Below are 22,146 nucleotides of genomic sequence, written 5' to 3'. Positions count from 1 at the left end.
TCTGGAGAAAAAGTGCACCGCTGGGCCACACAATGGAAGTGGATGCACAGTTTCGATAAAGGCTGTTTGGAGATGTTGTATGGCAGCGTGACACTCTGAGGTGATGCTTCAGCAGGGGCATTTCGCTGAAGAGTCTATTTTTGTAACAAACAGCTTCATTTCTAGACAAGGGGAGAAGACTCTGGTGCTGTGAGTCATGGCAGTCGGAGGTTTCCTCCTACAAATCCCTCTCCACGCCGCCCACTGACGTCGGCCTGCCAGGACTCCATGAGAACAGCGCAATGTCACAGCAGAAAGCACAGCAGCCAGTGTGTACACTGAAATACGGGCTACTCGCACCACACACAAAATCGCTGGAGACCAACTTTACTTTACTGACTCTGAAAAGCCTTCTACTTAAATAGCCATTAGACAGCAGAAGGAAAACTGGGGTGCCCAAGGCAGCGTATCTTTTCAGTAACATTACCTTGAGGACTAACGCCACTTTTGACATGTTCTAAGGAATAAAACCTTGCTCAAGTGACAAATGACTACAGAGAAAAGACTTAATAATCCATTGGAATCTCTAACAGCCGTCGTGTAAAAACATTAGAGGCCAATAGGAACAAACAGGTACCACGAGCAGGTAAAATTCCCGCCACAGCCGTTTGTATGACGTCATTAGCACAGCGGCTCGAGCGCAGGCGGTTGTTTTATATATATATATACACACACACACACATTTTCAGAACCGCTTGTCCCTTACGGGGTCACGGGGAACCGGAGCCTACCCGGCAACACAGGGCGTAAGGCCAGAGGGGGAAGGGGACACACCCAGGACGGGACGCCAGTCCGCCGCAAGGCACCCCAAGCGGGACTTGAACCCCAGACCCACCGAAGAGCAGGACTGCGGTCCAACCCACTGCGCCACCGCACCCCCGTGTGTATATGTATATATATATATATATATATATATATATATATATATATATATATATATATATATATATATATATATATATATATACACTGGAGAGTTTGACTGTGGTCATATTCTGTAACATTAGTTAAAGTACAAATACTACTGGACGTACATCGGAGAGTTGTGGGGTTCTGGCATCTTAATGACAAACTTGTTCAACGCACCTGGTGCGCCCTACAAAAGTAAAGTATCAATAGCGAAATTGACTTTATCAACTTGTTCCTTATTTCTGCTCTCTCCATAACTTTAACTCTGACGAGGATGTGGCCACTGAGTTTCTTTTAGAAGCAGCGCTGCAAGTCACCGCACAAGGAGAACCGTAACATTTACACACTTCATAACATTCGCGCGGGGGGGGGGGGGGGGTACAGACCGCACCGGGTGATACTGACTGTCTATAAAAATTATCAGTGCTTTAGCAGAAATGTTTTTTTTTTTTTGAAAAATATCTCTGTAGTTAGTTATTAGAATAAAAACATTTTTCAGAAATCCAGTTTACAAATTTGAACACACCCACAAAGATAACACTCTATGCTAATTGCCTTTTTGAACCTTCCAATACGCTCCGCTCAGATCTCTTATTATTACCCAATTACAACGACGTTCCGAATCACGTGGTTTCATCCGCTACAAGCATGCGCTCTTGTTTTCGTCGCTGCTGTTGTTTGCACAGTCGCTGATTTTGTCGAATTTTCTTGTTTTAGCTGCAGTATTGTAGTAATTAGTATTTGTGAACCTGTATCAGTAACGTTAAAATAAACATTAATTTTTATGTACGTCTTAAACGTTTTTACTTCGAATTCTGTTGTTTTCATAGCGAATTTTCACTTTACCACATGAAACTAAATACATTAATAAGCTGTACGTATGATATTGTAATTTAAAGGTGTCATTTTAATTTTGCTAGTGACTTATGTCTCTACTATTGCCATTACATTCAGTGATATAGAGAAATTACGATGTACGAGTAACATTAATAGAGGAGGAGGTCCATGGAGGGGGTAGTGACCCCAACCCTTGTGACGTCACTGCCCCTGCCTCGCCCCGTTCTACCTCCGGGATAGGCTCCGGACCACCGCCACCCCTCATCAGCGGTTACTGACAAGAAATGAAAGTAATGTGTTCATTGAGTTTCCCCGGCCAGTGCTCTTTCTGTGCCACGGATGGAGGTCAATTCCCAGGCGGCTGAAGAGCCTCCCGGTGACATTCTAGCTGCCAATCCCATGACTGTCTCTCTAGTTTATATTCTATTTTTGTTCTCAGCTGACGACCCTCCTAATGATCTAAATTTACCGCTAACGGACCTCCGAGAAATGATCGCAACAAGGCAGCAAAATCTCGAAACCAGTGGCTAAAACCGAGGTAAAGTTCATTTCCCCCCTAGCAATATTCCCGCTTTTCCAGCGGTTCTCTAAAGAGAGGGTTTTTTACGGTGCTGCGGAGCCGAGTCGAAGTTTCCAACGGAGTAAAACAATGTGACTTTTATTTACTATTAGTATTTTGTTTCCTAAATTAGAAAGCTTCGTTTAAAAATGAATCTGGAGAACTACCAAATGTTTGTCAAAAACCTTTTAAATTATCGTTTTCAAAAACCTTATCGTTTCGACAAGTACGGTTAGTGCACGTCTATCAGCAGTGTATATATATATATATATATATATATATATATATATATATTATATAGCTAATATGTAACGTACACGGGTTAAATAACCTAAAAAATTAGTATGCTGCAATTATAGTTAGTTGTAGTTTTAAATAAAACAATTAGATTTCAGTGGATGTTACTACCACAAATCCCTTATTTAATAATGTCCTGCGCACTGGCATGTGTGTCTATATGAATGTGTTTATTTTCTAAAAACAGGCCCTGGGAAGTACAAATATTACTTAAATGTGATTAAACAGAACATAATGTATTTATTAGCATTTATTAAGCCATGCATGAATAATACAAATGCTCATTTTTTTGTTAAGCGTTTCCGTTAAGTTCATTTGACAGATGATTTGTTTACTGAGTGGAACCTTTTTTGTTGTACAACATATAAAGCAAATATAATTTGATGATGTGAAAACATTCTTGCTGGTGAATGGTTTGATCTACCCTGGTCTTTTGATATGGCAGAAAAGACAAAGTAGGACTTCAGAACTTAAAAAATACCTTGTGCGGGTTCTGGAACCCTTGAGCAATACAAAACAAAAGAAACCTTGGAATATAGTGACTAAGAGAAATTAGGTTCCCTTTCAGGACAAATCCATTGAGATGCAAGCGGAGGACTTGTACAGCGCAGGAGAGGTTGGTCCTGATAACCAAGCCAGGGTTTGGGATGACAAGGCTGACATCGGGATGGAAATTCCTTCCAAAGGGTTGTCCAGTACTGATGCAGGGATGCCAGAAAGATGTGAAGGACAGAGCAGGATGAAAATCATGCAAGAGAAGCTCCCCAGAGAGACGAGAAGGATCCCACCCCCATCCAAGCTCCAGCGCTTCTCGGTGGACACCAATGAATCCCTGCACTTTGACCCCTATGTGTCCCAGTCAGACGATGATGAGCCTCAACTTCTGAGCTCTCACAGAGGGCAGATGCAGTACAGTGATGAAGTCTTTGAGGAGGAGAATGAAATTGAAGAAGAGCAAATTGGAGACCAGATGTGTTCTATACCAGAAGGAGGCAGGAGCAAACACAAGATGGATGTGAAGGAGAGACTATCAGAGGATAATGAAACTGAGTCTCCAGATGTCTTCTGCACTGACTGCAAAACACCCACTTGGTCCTTCCAGAACTTGTACGGACCACACAAGGACCATCGAGTCATTCTCATATCTAGAGCCACAGAGGAAATTAAGGTATTTGGTTTTTCTTACAAAATGTAATACCTTACTTCAACTGTAGTAATGTATTACATCATTCAGACATGGTTTATGTATTTATGTATTCCTACTAATAAGAATAACAGCTAAACATTTCAGCTAATATGGAAGAAAACAGAATAATTTGAGATGGCAGTGTATATAATAACATAGCTTAATGGAAGGATAGACATGGACTCGAATAAAAACTGCAGCCATTTATAGTAAAAATTTGTATATATGAGCTGCATGTTGGCTCAGCAAGTAGCACTGCTGTCTTACAGCGCCTGGGTGGTGCAAGAGGACGTTGGTTTGATCCCTGCTTAGTCTGTGTGGAGTTTGTATGTTCCACTTGTGTCTGCATGGATTTCCTCCAGGTGCCCTGGTTTCCTCCCACAGTCCAAAGACCTGCTGTTCAGGTTCACCCATAGTGTGTGAGTGACATGGAGAGAGTGTGTTCCACTGATGTATGGATGAGTGACCCATTGTAAGTAGTGTATCTAGCAGTGTAAGTCACCTTGGTGAATAAGGTGTGTGGGCTAATAACACTAAATACAGTTCAATGGAAGTTGCTTTGGAGAAAAGTGTCTGCTAAATAAATAAATGTAAAAATTCAAACTGACGTTTCCTACAATGCATTTGTTACTGACATAAATCCCCTCTCCACTAGGAAGACCTTCAAAAAACCACAGGCAAGCTGGAAGAGCAGATTGGGCTTATGGAGAATTTTGCAAGCCACTTGGAGGAGATATTTATTACAGTAGAAGTGAGGATGAAACATTTAATGAAATTTCATTATGTATACTATACTTTAAAAATTGTTCTAGGCTAGAGGTTAGAGCTTCTGTGTATACAGGAAAGTTTCAGAATGTCTGTGTTATTCTCTATGTACAGCATATCCTTTATTTTAGCCATTGTGATCATTAGCCATATTCATCTGTTACACATAAATGTTTTAACTGTTTTTATTGCAGTGTGATATAGTGCTCCCATTCCTAATGGCAGGTTATTTAGAGGCTGTTTGTACCCAGTCCAGCCCTGGACCAGGGGACTACAGTTTAAAAGTGATGTGTTTGTAAGCACACAGAACATGGGCACATCTCCACAGGAGAACTTTGGCAGGCAGGAGCAGAACCTGGAGCAGCACTACAATGACGTGATCCAGACCCTGTCTCAGAGGTATGAACAGGGGGCGTCCCGTCTGGCAGATGAGAAGAAGCTCAAACTAGAGGCCCTATACGGCCAACTTGTGGACTGTGGCAAGACCCTGGACATCTCCAAGGAGCTCATAGAGGAAGCACAGGAAATCTACAGGAATGAGAACAAACTCATGTTCCTCCAGGTGCGCTCTGGTGATGAACAAAAGGGGGAACCCTTGCTTCATTTGACAATCTGCTTTCATTTCCATTACGCTTATATATTTCTCCTATTGTACTTTCCGCATATAAAAAATCTTAAAATATTTGCTTCATTTGATTCAGTTGCTCTGGTAGTAATGTCATAATATCGTGTTTCTCTTAACAGGCTGTGGCATCTGCTATTGCAAGGTAATTTGACATGACATTTGCAGTTATGCATAATATGAATGGCTTGCTGTTGTTACATACTGTAAGTGAATACTGTACAACCTGCTAGTGTAAGTGGTCATCCTGTCATAGTGCAGGGCATAATGAGTGCATGACAGCTTTCAGGATGTTTTACGTTCATCTGCATTTTTAAATTTAAAAAATACCACCATGCTATCCACACACACACACACACACACACACACACACACACAACCGCTTGTCCCACGGGGTTGCGGGGAGCCAGAGCCTAACCCAGCAACACAGGGCATGAGGGGGAGGGGACACACCCAGGATGAGACGCCAGTCTGTCACAAGGCACCCCAAGCAGGACTCAAACCCCAGACCCACCGGAGAGCAGGACGAGGTCCAACCCACTGCGCCACCATGCCCCCCTCTCCATGCTATCCATTTTTCAGTTAATTTATGTTTTGTTCATTTTAGTTTTATTCACTGATTGGCTTTGGGTTCGTAACTGCTTCAGGCCTATGAAATTATCATATTTATGTACATACAACATATGCTTTCTTTTCAAACAGAACAGAAGATTTAATTAAAGATGAACCAAATTTCAAGCTTTTGGCCTCCTTGGAATTTGAGAATTCCACTGTTGATTTGTCAGATGTAAAACAAATGATGGATTCAATTAACATTGTACCAGGTTTGGTTTCTCACTCTTTTCAACCACTGTTATATTCATATAATATTACGCTAAAGATTGTGTAGAACATTCCAGACGTGTGAAGTACAAGGCTGGTTCTGATTCTGCAACATTGTAATTTCAGCCCCCTCGGCCCCAGTCATCAACCCTCAGATTCCCAACTCGGCCACCAGCACATCAGTGCGTGTTTGCTGGAGCCTGTTCTCAGACGACACAGTGGAGTTCTACGAGCTTCACTACCGTCCTGTGCTGGACGATACCAATGCTGGCCTGCAGGCTCCTGAGGGTGAGGCTGCTGGGGACCCTACAGCTCACCTGTTACCTGTAGTGAGAGATGCTCTACTGGGAATACAAACTTTTAGTACACATAAGCAGTTACTTCTGGAGTCACAGAAAAAAATAACAAAAAAAGAAAAAAATATTTCCTTACCTTGATCTGAACCTGCATTTGTATTCTCAGGCTAAAAAGCATTTACCCTTTATAGTACAGCAATCTGATTTTGTTCTCATAGTTCATACAGGAATTTCAATGATCTGTCAGGTGAGTAGAAGAAACACATCAGGCTCTTTGAAAAATTTCCAACAGAGCCACAAAAAATGCTGATGCTGTACACAGCGCTTTCTACTACTATAGTAACACCTTAAGGAGTTCTAGTTTTTCTCATCAGCAGTGTTGAAGAAGAGGGCTAAAGAGACATACCTCACCGTAATGGACCTGCTGCCCAATGCACAGTATGAGTTCTGGGTTACTGCGACCAACACTACCGGCGTCAGCCCAGCCAGCGAGAAAGCAGTCTATATGACAGGTAACAGGCACCCTCCTATGTCATGCAGTCTCATGAGCGTGGAAGACCAAGACAGAAACATGATCATGCCCTCTGAGTGCCGCCTGGTCACCTCCCTTGCAGTGCCTTCACCCCCTGTCATCAAGTGGCGAGAGTGCACAAGTTTCCCCGATGCAGCGCTGATCCGCTGGGAATCTGGCAACACCAACCCCGTAGACTCTTACACCATGGAGCTGAGCGAGATTGGCGCAGAGTGTCCCGACCATGGTATAAGTGAGTAAGTACACTATAGGCCAGGAGGGATTTTAGGATGGATTAAGGAATGTGAACTGCTGGAGTGTATAACCTGCTTGACAAGCTTTAACAGTAAGAATTACAGTAAGTTTTGGTCTTTTTTTTATGGTATGGAAGGCATCTTCACACAACTGTCAGTGTCAGTTTACCAATGGCTGGGACTGCTCCTTTCAGCCCTGGCCTGGCCTGTTTCCAGCTCCATCTTGCCGTTTCATCTTTGTCTTTGATATCGTTCAAGGTCCATAGTGGCCATCCCTACCTGCGAGTGTCTGATCCAGCTGCAGTCGGGACGTCACTACTCAATCTGCGTGAGGGCCATAAACACTGGGGGCCCCAGTGAGAGGAGTGAACCAGTTATAATCCAAACAACAGGTGAAGGCAACCCGGCTCACAACTACACCATCATTCATTAACACTGACACCCGCAGCTGATCGGGTGACAACTGCATAATCCAATGTGCTTTATTTGAAAAGATTTGCAGTGTTGTAGTGTTTTGGCAACCTGTCCAAACAAAATAAACTCTCTCATTAATTACATAGTTATACATTGAATATGAGACTGTAATAAGCCACGGTTTTCTTTTCCTGTGGGAGAGCAGGCACATATTTCCACCTACTGGAGGACACAGCCCACCCGTGCCTGTCCATCTCAGAAGACGGGTTTACCATGTTCTACGGCGATGAAGACTTACCTTTGAGTGACATGATCTTCAGTGATAATACATTTGCAAGGCAGGCTCTTTTACAAAGAAGTGAGATTGTTCCTCTTGTTCGGTTTAGGTCAAAAACAAATTAAGGACAACTGCACTTATTACATTACAGCATTCTATGTGAAAAAGTTACTTTGAGAAAGTCAACACAAACAATTTGACAAACTGAATACTATGTTTTTCCTTACCAGTAGCTACTACAGAGTCATGGATGTCTGGAGCCTATCCCAGAAATGTACAGGCAGAGAGTACAGTACACCCTGGATGGGATACCAGTCTTGTGCAGGACAATCACACACACTTTTATTCAGTTACACACACAGACTCACCCACTATAAGAACGCCTTAGTCACGAGTTCACCTGCAAGACCCATTTGCACTATGGCAGGAAATTAGAGCTCCCGGATGAAACTCTGGTGAAACCTCTTCAGCACGGACGACCCAGGCACCCGTGAGGCGCCAGCATACTGCCCTGAGTTCTATATCCCGTGATGAAAAAGATGTAATATTTGATTAATGCTCCTGTGCTACATATAATGTCAAAAATAAATCACATACATTAAAGAGCATATACTTGTATCAGCTGTATTTGTCAAGTGTTTATGAAATGTAGATTGAATAGAATTAAAAAAGAACATTTTTTAGAACGCTTTTTGTAGTACATGCTGTAGGTGAACCACAGAGCTGTAACCACAGTGCTGCCCTCTCCTGCATCTCCAGGTGTGTGGCAGTGCTTGGAGACTTGATTCCAGTGCGGGGGAGACACTACTGGGAGGTGGATGTGGAAGAGAGGACCGAGTTCAGGATTGGCATAGCCTATGAGGACACTCAGAGGAACGGCTTCCTGGGGGGGAACAGCACCTCCTGGTGTATGCGGCACGTCATCACACCCTCCAGGTGCACCTCACTTGCAAACTATTTCACCTCACCTGCATCTGCAGAAGTGTTTGCCACCACCTTCGGCAAAAATAATTTGCAGAATAATAAATGAATGAATAAACATGTCTCGGGATCTGCACCTGTGCGCCTTGGGAGATTTCCTTGCAACCGAAAACAAGCAAATATCTTCTGTGAAAGGGATTTTGAATGGAATGCTCTTGGAATATTGCCGTGTGGCTGTTCCCATGGCAACCCTATGTTCGGCACACAAGGGAGAAGCAGATTTTTGTTTTGGCCAGTTGTTTGCCAAGACTTAGTGCACCAGCAGAGGAAAAGCACTTAAATATTCATGAGAATGCTGTTGCATTGTTTGCTTTGTGCTTGTAGCATTTACTGTGTTCTGCTTTATTAATTCTCAGGTGTGAACCTCAAACCTCCCAGCAATGATGGACAGTAACATAGCATCACCACTTTCTGTATTGCTCTTTAAAAGCTCGCTGTCATTTACAGGCACAAGTACGAGTTCCTGCACAGCGGCTGGTCTCCTGACATCCGCGTTACGGTACACCCTAAACGGGTCGGGGTGCTGCTGGACTACGACGCTGGGAAGCTGTCTTTCTTCAACGCCCACCTGGCCCAGCACCTGTACACGTTCCACTGTCACTTCCTGCACCTTGTCCACCCCTGCTTTGCCCTGGACAGCCCGGGTGCACTGACCATCCACAATGGAATCGCAGCCCCAGAATACACCATGTTTAACTGAACATTTTTAGTGCTTGTCTGTGCTGCATATTGACAAAATGTTATGTAAAATTCAAGGCTGTGGTGCAGAAAAAGAATAACCAAGGACATTTTTTGTGTTTTTGTTATGTTTTCTCCTCTCCTTGGTTTAAGTACATGGTAATGTTGTCGTCATTTACATGACAAGAAACAAAAGTGAGACTACACAGTGCAACGCTTTGATATCAGAGGAATTATAGCAGTCGTGTTAAATATATAGAAATACTGAAGCAGTTGTCGTCAGTTCACGTCCTGTGAGATAAAATACGACAAAGGTATTAATGGAAGTTTACTGTATAGAAAAAGCATGAAAAGAATTGTTTTAATTATTAATATGCTTAGTTCATGTCAAAACAGGTAAACATGTTGGTATAGAATACTGCTGCAATATATTGAAAGTTTGTCATCAATGAGTTATAAATCTGACTTTAAAGCATATTACTATAAGGACTGATATTCACCAGCTGATGAAAGTTAGGAAAGCTGAAATGTACAAATGGCAGTTAGGTTAAAAAGCATAATGGCAGGTTATAGTATAATGTGTGTGTGTGTGTGTGTGTGTGTGTGTGTGTGTGTGTGTGTGTGGTATTAGTAGCGCTGCTGTCTCACAGCACCTGGCTGGTGCAGAGGACATTTGTTCAATCTCTGCTCAGTCTGTGTGGAGTTTGCATGTTCTCCCAGTGTCTGCGTGGGTTTCCTCCGCGTGCTCTGATTTCCTCCCACAGTCCAAAGACATGCTGTTCAGGTTCCCCCATAGTGTGTGAGTGACAGAGAGAGAGAGAGTGTGTGGGTGTTCCACTGATGTATGGATGAGTGACCCATTGTAAGTAGTGTATCTAGCAGTGTACGTCACCTTGGTGAATAAGGTGTGTGGGCTGATGACACTGCATAGAGTTCATTTGAAGAAAAGCATCTGGTAAATACACACACACACACACACACACACACACACACACACACTGGCTGAAGCCGCTTGTCCCAAGCAGGGGTCATGGCAAGCCGGCACCCAACCTGGCAACACAGGGCGTAGGGCTGGAAGGGGAGGGGACACACCCAGGACGGTGGCCCAGTCAATCACAAGGCACCCCAAGTGGGACTCGAACCCCAGACCCCCCAGAGAGCAGGACTCGGTCAAACCGCCCCCCGCCGCTAAATACACACTTATCCATACTGTATACCGTATACTGCATATACTGTGCAAACACTTTTCATCCATCCATCAGTTATATCAATAACTGCTGGTTGGATGCAGGACTGCAGTGGTCTGGAGCTTATCCCAGATGCATCCAGCATGAGGCAGAGTACACCCTGGATGGGAAGCTAGTGCGTCATGAGTAGTCACACACACAACAGGGCAATTTGGAGTCTCCAGTTCACTTGAATCACACCTCTGTTGCAGTTGAAATGCAAAAAAAAATTCTGTTATGTAACTTTCCTACCACAAGGTTATGGATGTGGATCTACAAAAGGAGACACGTGTAACTGCACTGCAGTTCCACTTGGTATTCAGTTCATGCTATAATGATAACAGACATATTGAACTGGTCTGAAATAAAAAGGTTGTTTAAGGTCATAGAAAGGGATATTTTTAATGCTGCCACATACCAGTCTGTACCTTGAAGTCATTTGACGTTAAAACATCATTGATCACACTGTAGGTCACAGGTTTTACGAGAACACACCGGAACCTGTATCTACTTGGTTTAGGAGAGAAAGAAATGCCTTGACATTTCATTTATCTAAAATCTAAAGCAAGTTAGTGTTCTTTCTGAAGGTCTTGTTTACTCTGCTTTATTGACAGAGAGGTTGATCCTACTATGCTAAAACCAAGGAGCCCAGCAGATAAGAGAAGAGGACATGCTTCAGGGTACAGTAATAATGACACTGTATTTGTATTGTTATGCAAATTATTTTAAAAATCCCTAGGAAAAAGTTGAGATCATTTAGTGAAAAACAAGGTTGAGTAAATCTAGCTTGTTGTTGGGGCAGCAGACTTACAACCCACGTGTGTCTTGTTATTCCTTTACCAAACTGAACAAAACAAAACTTCCAGGATCTTAAGTAAACTCCTCAAGGCTTTTAGGGACGTACAAACCCCGGCCTCTGTCCACCCTGCAAAATCAAAATTTCACTTTGTCCCATAGTCATGGACTTTGCCCAAGGGAGAACTCTGACCATCAGTCCAGTTTGGCTGGTCAATAGTGCTCTTGCATTCTGCTCCAGTTAATACTGTCGACTGATACTTCTATATGGACTCAAGTTTTCGTCAACAAAGCTGACAAAATTCTCTTGTTGCTGCTCATTTACATATATTCATTTAGCTGATGCTTTTCTCCAAAGCAACTTACAATATTAAGGTTACAATTATTTACCCATTTACACAGCTGGGTAATTTTACTGGAGCAATTCAGGGTAAGTATCATCCTCAAGAGCACTACAGCCAGAGTTGAGGCTCAAACCTACAAAGACAGTCACTCTAACCACTATACTACCAGTGCTGGTGCCTCACTTGTGTTTCGGACAAGGGTTTGAATCTGGTTCGGTCTGCTTGGAGTCTTACATGCCATCCCTGTGTCTGTGTTGGTTTCCTCCAGATGCTCTGGTTTTTCTCACACAATCCAGAGACGAGTAGTTCAGATGGGATAGTGAATCTGAACTGCCCTTAATGTGTGTGTCTGGGTGAATGCGTGTGGATACCATGTTGTGGACTGGCATCCTGTCCAGGGTGCACCCTGCCTCACGTCCTACCTATGCTTCCAGGAAAGGCTCCGGACCACCGTGACTCTGCACTGTAGTGATCGACAATGAACGAATGAATGAGTACGTGTTCAGCTCTTTAGGATGCATTTCTGTCAGAAGCAACTTACATGGCATAGACTTCTCGAATTTGAACACTTTTGCAGTTGAAAAAATAAAAGCAACCTGTTCATCTCAAGCAACAGCTCAAACCTCATTAAGTTGTTAATATTCTAAGTTAATATTCGATTTATAACTTCAGCATTTCAAGTTAATCAAGCAGCCATCTAAAGTAGTAATCATCCATCACATTTCTATAAACAACCACACTGAGTGAATATTTCAATAGGCAACGCCAAGCAAGGCACAGCGCAAACATCTAATTTTAGGAATTTCAGGCATTTATTCTTCAATAAAAATTGTCTGTAGATTACTCTGAAGAGAAAATACAGCTCAAAGGCTGCCTTTTTGAATAGCAATTTTAAACACTGGTTTAACTTTGGTGTTTTATGATGTTTGAAGCCTGGTTTCCATTCATCAAACTCCAAGTGAGCACAGCACTGTGAGTGATTTAGGCGTTTGGACAGAGTGGATTTTTCCATCTGATCGTTAATTGTGACGTAAGCAGACAGTTATTGATGCCTGTAGAGTGTTTCAGACACTGATGGATTTGCACTGTAATTTTTTTCTGCTCTTATATGGAATACAGATTGGAACCTCTCATAGGCTGAGTCCTTACTGTACTCTGCGTCTTTTTTCATCTTCTGAAAGGAACTCAAAGCCAAACCGCATGACTGCACATCACAACGTTTTCCTGGGAACGCCCTTAATGTCTTACCGATACCATGTGGTTCTGAAAGCTTCTACAAAGGTGACCATCTCAAGTGTATCATGTGATGAACTGGACTTGTAACCTGAAGGTTGCAGAATAAGTTAGAGGATTCTGACGTTAGATGCTAAATCATCTCCACCACTTTTTCTGAACCAGATCAGGTGAAGAGCAAATGTGCTGCAGCTGCATTTATATACACACACAGACACGATACGAAGATAAAATTAATAGTATGCGAAATTGTAATGGCATAAGGAGCCCATAAGAAAATGTCATCTACTTGTAAAGCAGGTTTCAGTAGTGTCGGCAGATGTCCACACAATGAATGTCCGACCTCTGTTTACACACAGGGAGAATTCTACAAAGGTCAAAGGTCATTCTAGTACACTTGTTTATAACAGAGAAAGAACCAAAGGAGGTTGTTTTTTTATTATATATATATATATATATTTAAAAAAACAGCACTGCAGCCAACTGCAGCTGAGAGGCTGCAAGCCGTCTTCAACAGACCCTCCTTGTCAATGGGGCATAACTCCAGTCCTAGAGGGCTGCCGTCCAACAGGATTTATAGGTCTGCTTACTTCTCCAGGTTCTACAGCGCAAGGTCATACAAGTGTCATCCAAACAAACATCTAATAGGATGATGGAGAGGGAAGGGAGGATAAAAACCAGACGCCTTGCAATTGTCTGGGACCATCTCGCATCCCTAGTGTGGGTAAAGGTCAACTGCTGACTGCAGGTGAATACACCAGTCAGCCACAACATTAAAACCACTGACAGGTGAAGTGAATAACACTGATTATCTCATTACAATGGCACCTGTCAAGGGGTGGGATATATTACGCAGCAAGTGAACAGTCACTTCTTGAATGTCATGTGCTGGAAGCAGGAAAAATGGACAAGCGTGGGATTTGAGTGACTTTGACAAGGGCCAAATTGTGATGGCTAAACTGGGTCAGAGCATCTCCAAAATGCAGGTCCTGTGGGGTGTTCCCAGTATGCAGTGGTTAGTATCTACCAAAAGTGGTCCAAGGAAGGACAACCAGTGAACTAGCGACACACAGAGTCATGGGCATCCAAGGCTCATTGATACACGTGGGGAGTGAAGGCTAGCCTGTCTGTCCAATCACACAGAAGAACTACTGTAGCAGAAGTTGCTGAAAATCTTAATGCTGGCCTTGATAGAAACGGGGTCAACACACAGTGCATCGCAGCTTGCTGCGTATGGGGCTGCATAGCCATGTGGGCAGCAGGGTGCATGTGTGCCGTTTACCTGGGGAAGAGATGGCAGCAGGATGCAGTATGGGAAGAAGGTAAGCCGGTGGAGGCGGTGATGCTCTGGCCAATGTTCTGCTGGGAAACCTTAGGTCCCAGCATTCATGTGGATGTTACTTTGACACGTACCACCTACCTAAAGATTGTTTCAGACCACGTACACCCCTTTATGGCAACAGTATTCCCTGATGGCACTGGCCCTGCCACACTGCAAAAATTGTTCAGGAATGGTTTGAGGAACATGACAAGGAGTTCAAGGTGTTGACTTGGCCTCCAAATTCTCCAGATCTAAAGCCGATCGAGTATCTGTTGGATGTGCTGGAAGAACAAGTCCAATCCATGGAGGCCCCACCTCGCAACTTACAGGACTTAAAGGCTCTGCTGCTAACGTCTTGGTTCCAGATACCTTCAGAGGTCTTGTGGAGTCCATGCTTCGGATCAGAGCTGTTTTGGTGGCACGAGGGGGACCTACACAATATTAGGCAGGTGGTTTTAATGTTTTGGCAACTGGTGTATGCCAGAGGGAACCACTTCAATGTCACAAACACCAACTGTATGCTTACTTATGGGTCACTGGTTTATGACAAGACACTGCATATATAGAGAGAAATTTTGTCTTCTTAAACGATCAGTCATAAATTTAGATGACATTTTTCAAATTGAAAATTCAAACTGAATGTATCTAATTTCATAACACTCTGGGACTGGCCTAATCGGGATAGATGCTGGATGGTGGGAATTAAGGAAAATAACAATTAGAAAGAAGCCACACTTTGTTTCATAAAACTCTCCCAGTGGTCTCCATATAAGCAACTACAGGACAGAAAAGAAACCTACACCACAGATTTGACAGAAGTGATATTCATTGCGTTTATTAGTAGAACCATAACTTGGGAAGATACCAATCAGTGAACATAGTGCCCTGTATGCAGATTATTTTCAACATAAGTCCACAGGTAACGCTTGACTGTGTCTAACCCTCTGGGATGCCCAGACTAGAAACTGAATGCATTATTAACAAATATAAATGCTCGGTAAATGAGACTAAAGCATTAAAACATGGATCGGGCCACCACGGGTTTCCTATTTGCAAAGTCTCTAAAGAATTTGTCACCCTTCATAAATGCTTGACTACACCAGGGTAAAACCATAAAAATATACTCACAGATTTGTCCCCCATCGTCAAATTAGCGGATGCTTTGCCCCCTGAGGAGTGTGACCGGTGACCACCGTCACAAAACGCAACAAACTTTAAAAGGGATTGATCCCCACTTGCTCCATATCTGTCCTGAGTGTGTGTGGTCACAGGAAAATCACAATTACACAAAAAACACAGACTCCATTATTAACATTTTATTTTCAGTAGATTCATTTGTCACATTCTCTTTTCTGCTGAAGTCAGAGTCCGAAGTTTTCGCAAATCAGCCGGGATGAATATACACAATTCAGTCCTATCAGTTATTTAAAGTATTTGCGACTCTCGGAGAGCAAGTTTAAATATTCCAAGGAGCCTTCTTTCCAAACGTGTTCTTTTTAATTTGAACCAGTGGTGGATGATCCATTTTTTCATGGGCTTCTCAAGCTGTGTTCTAGATGTATATAGAACAAAAACACCCATTTGACAGTTCTGCCAAACACTTTCAGAAAATCTTTGACAAGATTCATGCTTATTTTATGTCACTCCAGTGTCAAATTCAGTCTACAAAAATAGAAATTTGAATATCATTTTAACTAAATTATTTAGAAATTCCCAGGATGTTATTTTCATTTACAGAGTGGGATGTGATGTATAAATATTGTAAAAAATAAGGCAGTCTTTTCAGTAGAATACACCAGGTACAAAACTGGTAGGGGAAGAAAAAAAGAAATCATTCAAGTCAGAGACACTTCTGTTCACAAATTCCTTCCATTATTGATAGCCATGTTGTACACAGGGATCACGCAGCAGGCAGATGTCCAGGTGAGTTGCCAGGACCAAAAAAAAAAAAATTACCTGCCCAAGTGATTGAACCCAGGATGGCTTATTCCACTTATATACTTTCATTGTTGTTTACAGTGCAATATAAAAGGTATCCTTTTCTACTATGAAAATAAACATTATTAGCAACATCAATGAAAAGTACATTTATAGACTTGCGGAATTTCAATGTTTTCATTAATCAATGCTTTGGCTTCTCACTCATTCATTCATTTTCTTAGGCCTATTTATTAGTTATGTCTGAATTTATAAGGAAATATTAAACATCTAAAAAAATAAATATCCCAAAACTGTCCGTTAAAAAAAAAGAAAAAAAGTCTAAGACGCATCCATTTTTATCAGTCCTTTAAAATGGCGGCCAAAAAAGAAAGAAATGTTTGGCCCCCTTGAAGACATCCAGAAGAAAAAAAAAAAAAAGAGCAGCTCTTTTTCACCATGTAGCAAGGTATTATGAAAGCCAAATGTCCACTGTGGAAGTCTCCGAAGGAGAAAGCCAAAAATGAAACAAAGGAGAAAAGAAAACAGGTGAAGACAGACCTGTAGCTTCCCAGCATGGCTTCAGCGTGAGTCGCAGATGATCCAGTCCTGGGGTGTGATGTACCCCATCCCCCACCCTCCGCAGCAGTTTGGGGACGGTTCTTTACTCAAGGGTTGGGCAGCGAACTGCTCCTTTTAGACCTGAAGGCCAACCCATGTGTTTAGTGTAATTCATCCCTCTGCGTACGCCTGTCCCTGAGGTGCGAGTCCACTGCACAGGGGCTACAGAACAGCTACTCCATTGGGGGTCTCAGACTGCGCAGTTTACGCTCATCCAGATTTTTCCAGTACTTGAAGTTGTTGTCCAAGTGCTGCATGAGGTTGGGCAGGTCAGCAAATGCTGTTGAGGAACATGGCAAAAATGAATGAATGAATGAATTATGGAAAAGGGCTCCTTGAAGGTTGCAGGCACCACCTGTAACTTTCTCAGTTCCAGTTTAAAGTCACAGCAATTTAATATCATTTACATTTATGCATTTAGGAGATGCTTTTAGGAGAAAGAGACATAGCTGCAGATGTGTGACTCAAGTACAGTTACCTTCTTTCCTTCACCATATGCACCGGTGTTCACAGAAGTTGCTGCATAAAACTTTACCAGAATATCGACGATTCCTAATCACTTTCCTCATAGTGTTTTCTTGTTTTTATGAGATACATTTAAACATTTACATTACACTGTAGGAGTAGCTCTGTAAAGATTTGATCTGCGCATGATCATGAACATTTATACCTTATGGGCATTTTCCACTACGTATCAAGTACAGGACCAGACAATATTGTTTTTGATACAAAGGTCAGAGTACCACATCAACAGAACTGCTCCAAGCTATTTACAAGACTTGATCAACCGCTACACCCCAACCAGACCCCTTTGCTTGTCTACTTCTGCCGGTCTGGTGGTCCCGCGCACAAAAGGTAAAGCATGGAGGTTCTCAGTTCTGGCTCCGTTGTGGTGGAACAACCCCCCCCCCACTCAAAACTGCTGAATGTCTGTCCACATTTAAAAAGGGTCTTAAAACTCATCTTTTCCAGACTAACTTCGCCCATTATATGCCCCTGGTAGGGTCTCCCATGGCAGACAAGTCCTGGATGACAGACAAGACAAAGCGCGGTTCAAAACCCCTTATGAAGAAAAAATCAAGGCTTTCGTTTACCCCACCCGGTATGGGGTCACCGGGGCCCCACCCTGGAGCCAGGCCTGCGGGGGGGGCTTGCATGCGAGCGCCTGGTGGCCAGGTCTATGCCCACAGGGCCTGGCTGGGCTCAGCCCGAAGCCATGACATGGAGCCGCTTTTCGGTGGGCTCACCACCTGCCGGAGAAACCGTAAGGGGCCGGTGCATTGTGATTTGGGCGGTGGTCGGGGCCGAGTGCCCGGCCGACCCAAACCTCGGGTGCCAACTCTGGTTTTTGGGACTTGGAATGTCACCTCACTGGCGGGGAAGGAGCCTGAGATGGTGCGGGAAGTTGAGAGATACTGTCTAGATATAGTCGGGCTCACTTCCACTCACAGCTTGGGTTCTGGAACCACTCTTCTCGATCAAGGGTGGACTCTCCACTATTCTGGCGTTGCCCAAGGTGAGAGGCGGCGGGCGGGTGTGGGCTTATTAATAGCCCCCCAGTTCAGCCGCCATGTGTTGGAGTCTACCCCGGTGAATGAGAGGGTCGTCTCCCTACGCCTTCGGGTCAGGGAACGGTCTCTCACTGTCGTTTGTGCTTATGCGCCTAGCGGCAGTGTAGAGTACCCGGCCTTTTTAGAGTCCCTGGGGGACGTGCTGGAAAGCGCTCCCACTGGGGACTCTGTCGTTCTACTGGGGGACTTTAACACCCACGTGGGCAGCGACAGTGACACCTGGAGGGGCGTGATTGGGAGGAACAGCCTCCCTGATCTGAACCCGAGCGGTGAGTTATTGGATTTCTGTGCTAGTCGCGGTTTATCCATAACGAACACCATGTTCATGCATAAGGGTGTCCATCAGTGCACTTGGCACCAGGACACCCTAGGTCGGAGGTTGATGATCGACTTTGTAGTCGTTTCTTCTGACCTTTGGTCATATGTCTTGGACACTCGGGTGAAGAGAGGGGCTGAGCTGTCAACTGATCACCACCTGGTGGTGAGTTGGCTTCGATGGCGGGGGAAAAAGCTGGACAGACCTGGCAGACCCAAACGCATAGTGAGGGTCTGTTGGGAACGTTTGGCGGAGGCCCCTGTCAGAGAGGTCTTCAACTCCCACCTCCGACAGAGCTTCAACCAGGTCCCGAGGGAGGTGGGGGACATCAAGTCTGAATGGACTATGTTCCGCGCCTCCATTGTCGGGGCGGCGGTTCGGAGCTGCGGCCATAAGGTCTCCGGCGCCTGTCGCGGCGGCAATCCCCGAACACGGTGGTGGACACCGGAAGTAAGGGATGCTGTCAAGCTGAAGAAGGAGTTCTATCGGGCCTGGCTGGCTCATGGGACTCCTGAAGCAGCTGACAGGTACCCACAGGCCAAACGGAGCGCGGCTCTGGCAGTCGCCGCGGCAAAAACTCGGGCTTGGGAGGAGTTCGGTGAGGCCATGGAGGAAGACTTTCGGTCGGCCTCAAAGAGATTCTGGCAAACCGTCCGGCGACTCAGAGGGGGGAAGCGGTGTTCCACTGACCTCAACTGAGGATGTCCTCGGGCGGTGGAAGGAGTACTCTGAGGATCTCCTCAATCCCTCCGACACGCCTTCCGTAGAGGAAGCTGAGGCTGGGGACTTGGAGGGGGACTCATCCATTACCCTGGCTGAAGTTGCTGAGGTAGTCAAAAAACTCCTCGGTGGCAAGGCTCCGGGGGTGGATGAGATCCGCCCCGAGTTTCTCAAGTCTCTGGATGTTGTGGGGCTGTCTTGGCTGACACGCCTCTGCAGCATCGCGTGGAGTTCGGGGACGGTGCCTTTGGACTGGCAGACCGGGGTGGTGGTCCCTCTTTTTAAGAAGGGGGACCGGAGATTGTGTTCCAACTATAGGGGGATCACACTCCTTAGCCTCCCTGGGAAAGTCTATGCCAGGGTACTGGAAAGGAGAATCCGACCGACAGTCGAACCTCGGATTCAGGAGGAGCAATGCGGTTTTCCCCCTGGCCGTGAAACACTGGACCAGCTCTATACCCTCACTAGGGTGCTGGAGGGTTCGTGGGAGTTTGCCCAACCAGTCCATATGTGTTTTGTGGACCTGGAGAAGGCATTCGACCGTGTCCCTCGTGGCATCCTATGGGGGGTACTTCGGGATTATGGGGTTCGGGGCTCGTTGCTACGGGCTGTTCGTTCCCTGTATGACCGGAGTAGGAGCTTGGTTCGCATTGCCGGCAGTAAGTCAGACCTGTTCCCGGTGCATGTTGGATTCCGCCAGAGCTGCCTTTTGTCACCGATTCTGTTCATTATCTTCATGGACAGAATTTCTAGGCGCAGCCAGGGAACGGAGGGTGTCTGTTCTGGTGGCCGCGAGATCTCGTCTCTGCTTTTTGCGGACGATGTGGTCCTGTTGGCTTCATCAGGTCAAGACTTGCAGCGTGCACTGGGGAGGTTCGCAGGCGAGTGCGAAGCGGCGGGGATGAGAATCAGCATCTCCAAATCCGAGGCCATGGTTCTCAGTCGGAAAAAGGTGGATTGCCCCCTCCGGGTTAGGGGGGAGTTGCTCCCTCAAGTGGAGGAGTTTAAGTATCTCAGGGTCTTGTTCACGAGTGAGGGAAAAATGGAGCGGCAGGTCGACAGACGGATTGGTACGGCGTCCGCAATAATGCGGTCATTGTACCGGTCTGTTGTGGTGAAGAGGGAGCTGAGTCGTAAGGCGAAGCTCTCAATTTACCGGTCGATCTACGTTCCTACCCTCACTTATGGTCATGAACTCTGGATCATGACCGAAAGAATGAGATCGCGGATACAAGCGGCAGAAATGAGCTTCCTCCGCAGAGTGGCTGGGCGCACCCTTAGGGATAGGGTGAGGAGCTCAGTCACCCGGGAGGAGCTCGGAGTAGAGCCGCTCCTCCTCCGCATCGAGAGGAGCCAGTTGAGGTGGCTCAGGCATCTGTTCCGGATGCCTCCTGGACGCCTCCCTGGGGAGGTGCTCCGGGCTCGTCCCACTGGGAGGAGGCCTCGGGGCAGACCCAGGACACGTTGGAGAGACTATGTCTCCCGGCTGGCCTGGGAACGCCTTGGGGTTCCCCCAGAGGAACTGGAGGAGGTGTGCGGGGAGAGGGAAGTCTGGAGGACTCTGCTCGGACTGCTGCCCCCGCGACCCGGCCCCGGATAAAAGCGGAGGAAGATGGATGGATGGATGGATGGATGGATGTGATCAGGAATCGTCTATTTTGAGTTTTATGCAGTTACTCGGGCATGATGAACTTTGGAGAAAAGCATCTGCTAAATGAATAAATGTAATTGTACTGATCCATCACTATCAGGAACCACTCAGGAAAATAAGAGATGTAGTGATTCAGAGCCCGTCCTGGGTGTGTCCCCTCCCCCTCCAGCCTTACGCCCTGTGTTGCCGGGTTAGGCTCCGGCTCGCCGTGAGCCCGCTCGGGACAAGGGGTTTCAGTCAATGTGTGTGATTCAGAGCTAATCCTGGAATGCTTAGTGTGTAAGGTGGGGTACAGTGTGGACAGGTCACCAGTCCACTGAAGCACACAAATTCAGAGCAAACCCTTTAAATTAGAGGGTTCAAACTGTACAGACCTATCAGAACGCAGCTGTATTCTCAAGACTATACTTATGTCATACACAAGCCTCTAATTCTCACCATTTAGGCGTTATGAAATAGCTGACGTGCATAAACGGATCACGTAAACCACAAAACAGAATTTTTTTAAGAAAAAATCCATGTCTGCCCTGCCTGCGGGCTTCTCCTTCCACGTCACTGAAACAAAACGACATCAAGAATTCTTTTAACGACACATTAAAATTACGTGGGTTGCGCAAACCACAGAACACCTACCGTCCCAGGCATCAAACATGTCGGTGATGAAGTAGTCGATGAAGGAGATCTGGGATTTTGGAATGCTGCAGGTGTTCCTGTCAAACACGGGCATCACCACAGGAAGCCCTTGCCGCTTCTCTTCATCCGTCTGTTTTGCCAAGAGATAAAATGTCACTAGCGTCACTGCTGTCTCCACGCCTGGTCATCCCCTATATTATCTTCAGTGTGATTCAATCCAACCTCAATATGAGCTGCATCTTACGGAATTCCAGATTCATTTTTAATGACCAGCTACTTTTCTTTAGTCACATTTCTCCATGTACCTGTACATCATTTTACGCGTAACATTCATAATGCCTACGCAACACC

The 22,146-nt window shown here is 45.0% G+C and overlaps 2 protein-coding genes across 6 annotated transcripts in view; one reads left to right on the top strand and one right to left on the bottom strand.

The window, feature by feature from the left end:
* Positions 1 to 2,031: 2,031 nt before the first annotated feature.
* fsd2 (fibronectin type III and SPRY domain containing 2) lies at positions 2,032 to 10,036 on the top strand. 5 transcript variants are annotated; one of them, XM_018764991.2, is made up of 13 exons: positions 2,032 to 2,323; positions 3,198 to 3,809; positions 4,483 to 4,578; positions 4,900 to 5,154; positions 5,337 to 5,359; positions 5,917 to 6,038; positions 6,163 to 6,324; positions 6,707 to 6,844; positions 6,947 to 7,100; positions 7,356 to 7,489; positions 7,717 to 7,849; positions 8,548 to 8,724; positions 9,217 to 10,036. In XM_018764991.2, the coding sequence occupies exons 2-13, from the start codon at positions 3,225 to 3,227 to the stop codon at positions 9,467 to 9,469; spliced, it is 2,232 nt and encodes a 743-aa protein (XP_018620507.2). In that variant the 5' UTR covers positions 2,032 to 2,323; positions 3,198 to 3,224; the 3' UTR covers positions 9,470 to 10,036. The 5 variants fall into 5 exon arrangements, with proteins under 5 accessions (XP_018620507.2, XP_018620512.2, XP_018620509.2 ...); XM_018764996.2 differs by having other exon boundaries at positions 3,210 to 3,809; positions 4,921 to 5,154; positions 6,710 to 6,844; positions 9,217 to 10,035; XM_018764993.2 differs by having other exon boundaries at positions 3,210 to 3,809; positions 4,921 to 5,154; positions 9,217 to 10,035.
* A 5,145-nt stretch (positions 10,037 to 15,181) lies between these two features.
* The window catches only part of LOC108942049 (high affinity cAMP-specific and IBMX-insensitive 3',5'-cyclic phosphodiesterase 8A-like), a 35,817-nt gene continuing 28,852 nt past the window's right edge, over positions 15,182 to 22,146 (bottom strand). The window contains exons 21-22 of the mRNA XM_018765098.2: positions 21,796 to 21,925; positions 15,182 to 17,184 (exon numbers count right to left, since the gene is read on the bottom strand). Of these exons, the coding sequence (XP_018620614.1) occupies positions 17,078 to 17,184; positions 21,796 to 21,925 (237 nt within the window). The 3' untranslated portion in view covers positions 15,182 to 17,077. The remainder of the gene's footprint in view (positions 17,185 to 21,795; positions 21,926 to 22,146) is intronic.

Source organism: Scleropages formosus, chromosome 7 (assembly GCF_900964775.1).
Source record: "Scleropages formosus chromosome 7, fSclFor1.1, whole genome shotgun sequence".
Classification (NCBI taxonomy): domain Eukaryota; kingdom Metazoa; phylum Chordata; class Actinopteri; order Osteoglossiformes; family Osteoglossidae; genus Scleropages; species Scleropages formosus.
Note: the sequence above shows the minus strand (reverse complement) of the source record. Positions and strands in the feature narration are given on the sequence as shown.

Bases quoted from the DNA above. Each gene is read 5' to 3' on its own strand.
- fsd2 (XM_018764991.2), top strand. From the start codon at position 3,225: ATGCAAGCGGAGGACTTGTACAGCGCAGGAGAGGTTGGTCCTGATAAC. The intron at 4,579-4,899 runs GTGAGGATGAAA...GTAAGCACACAG, and splicing joins AGATATTTATTACAGTAGAA to AACATGGGCACATCTCCACA. The intron at 8,725-9,216 runs GTGCACCTCACT...TGTCATTTACAG, and splicing joins CACGTCATCACACCCTCCAG to GCACAAGTACGAGTTCCTGC.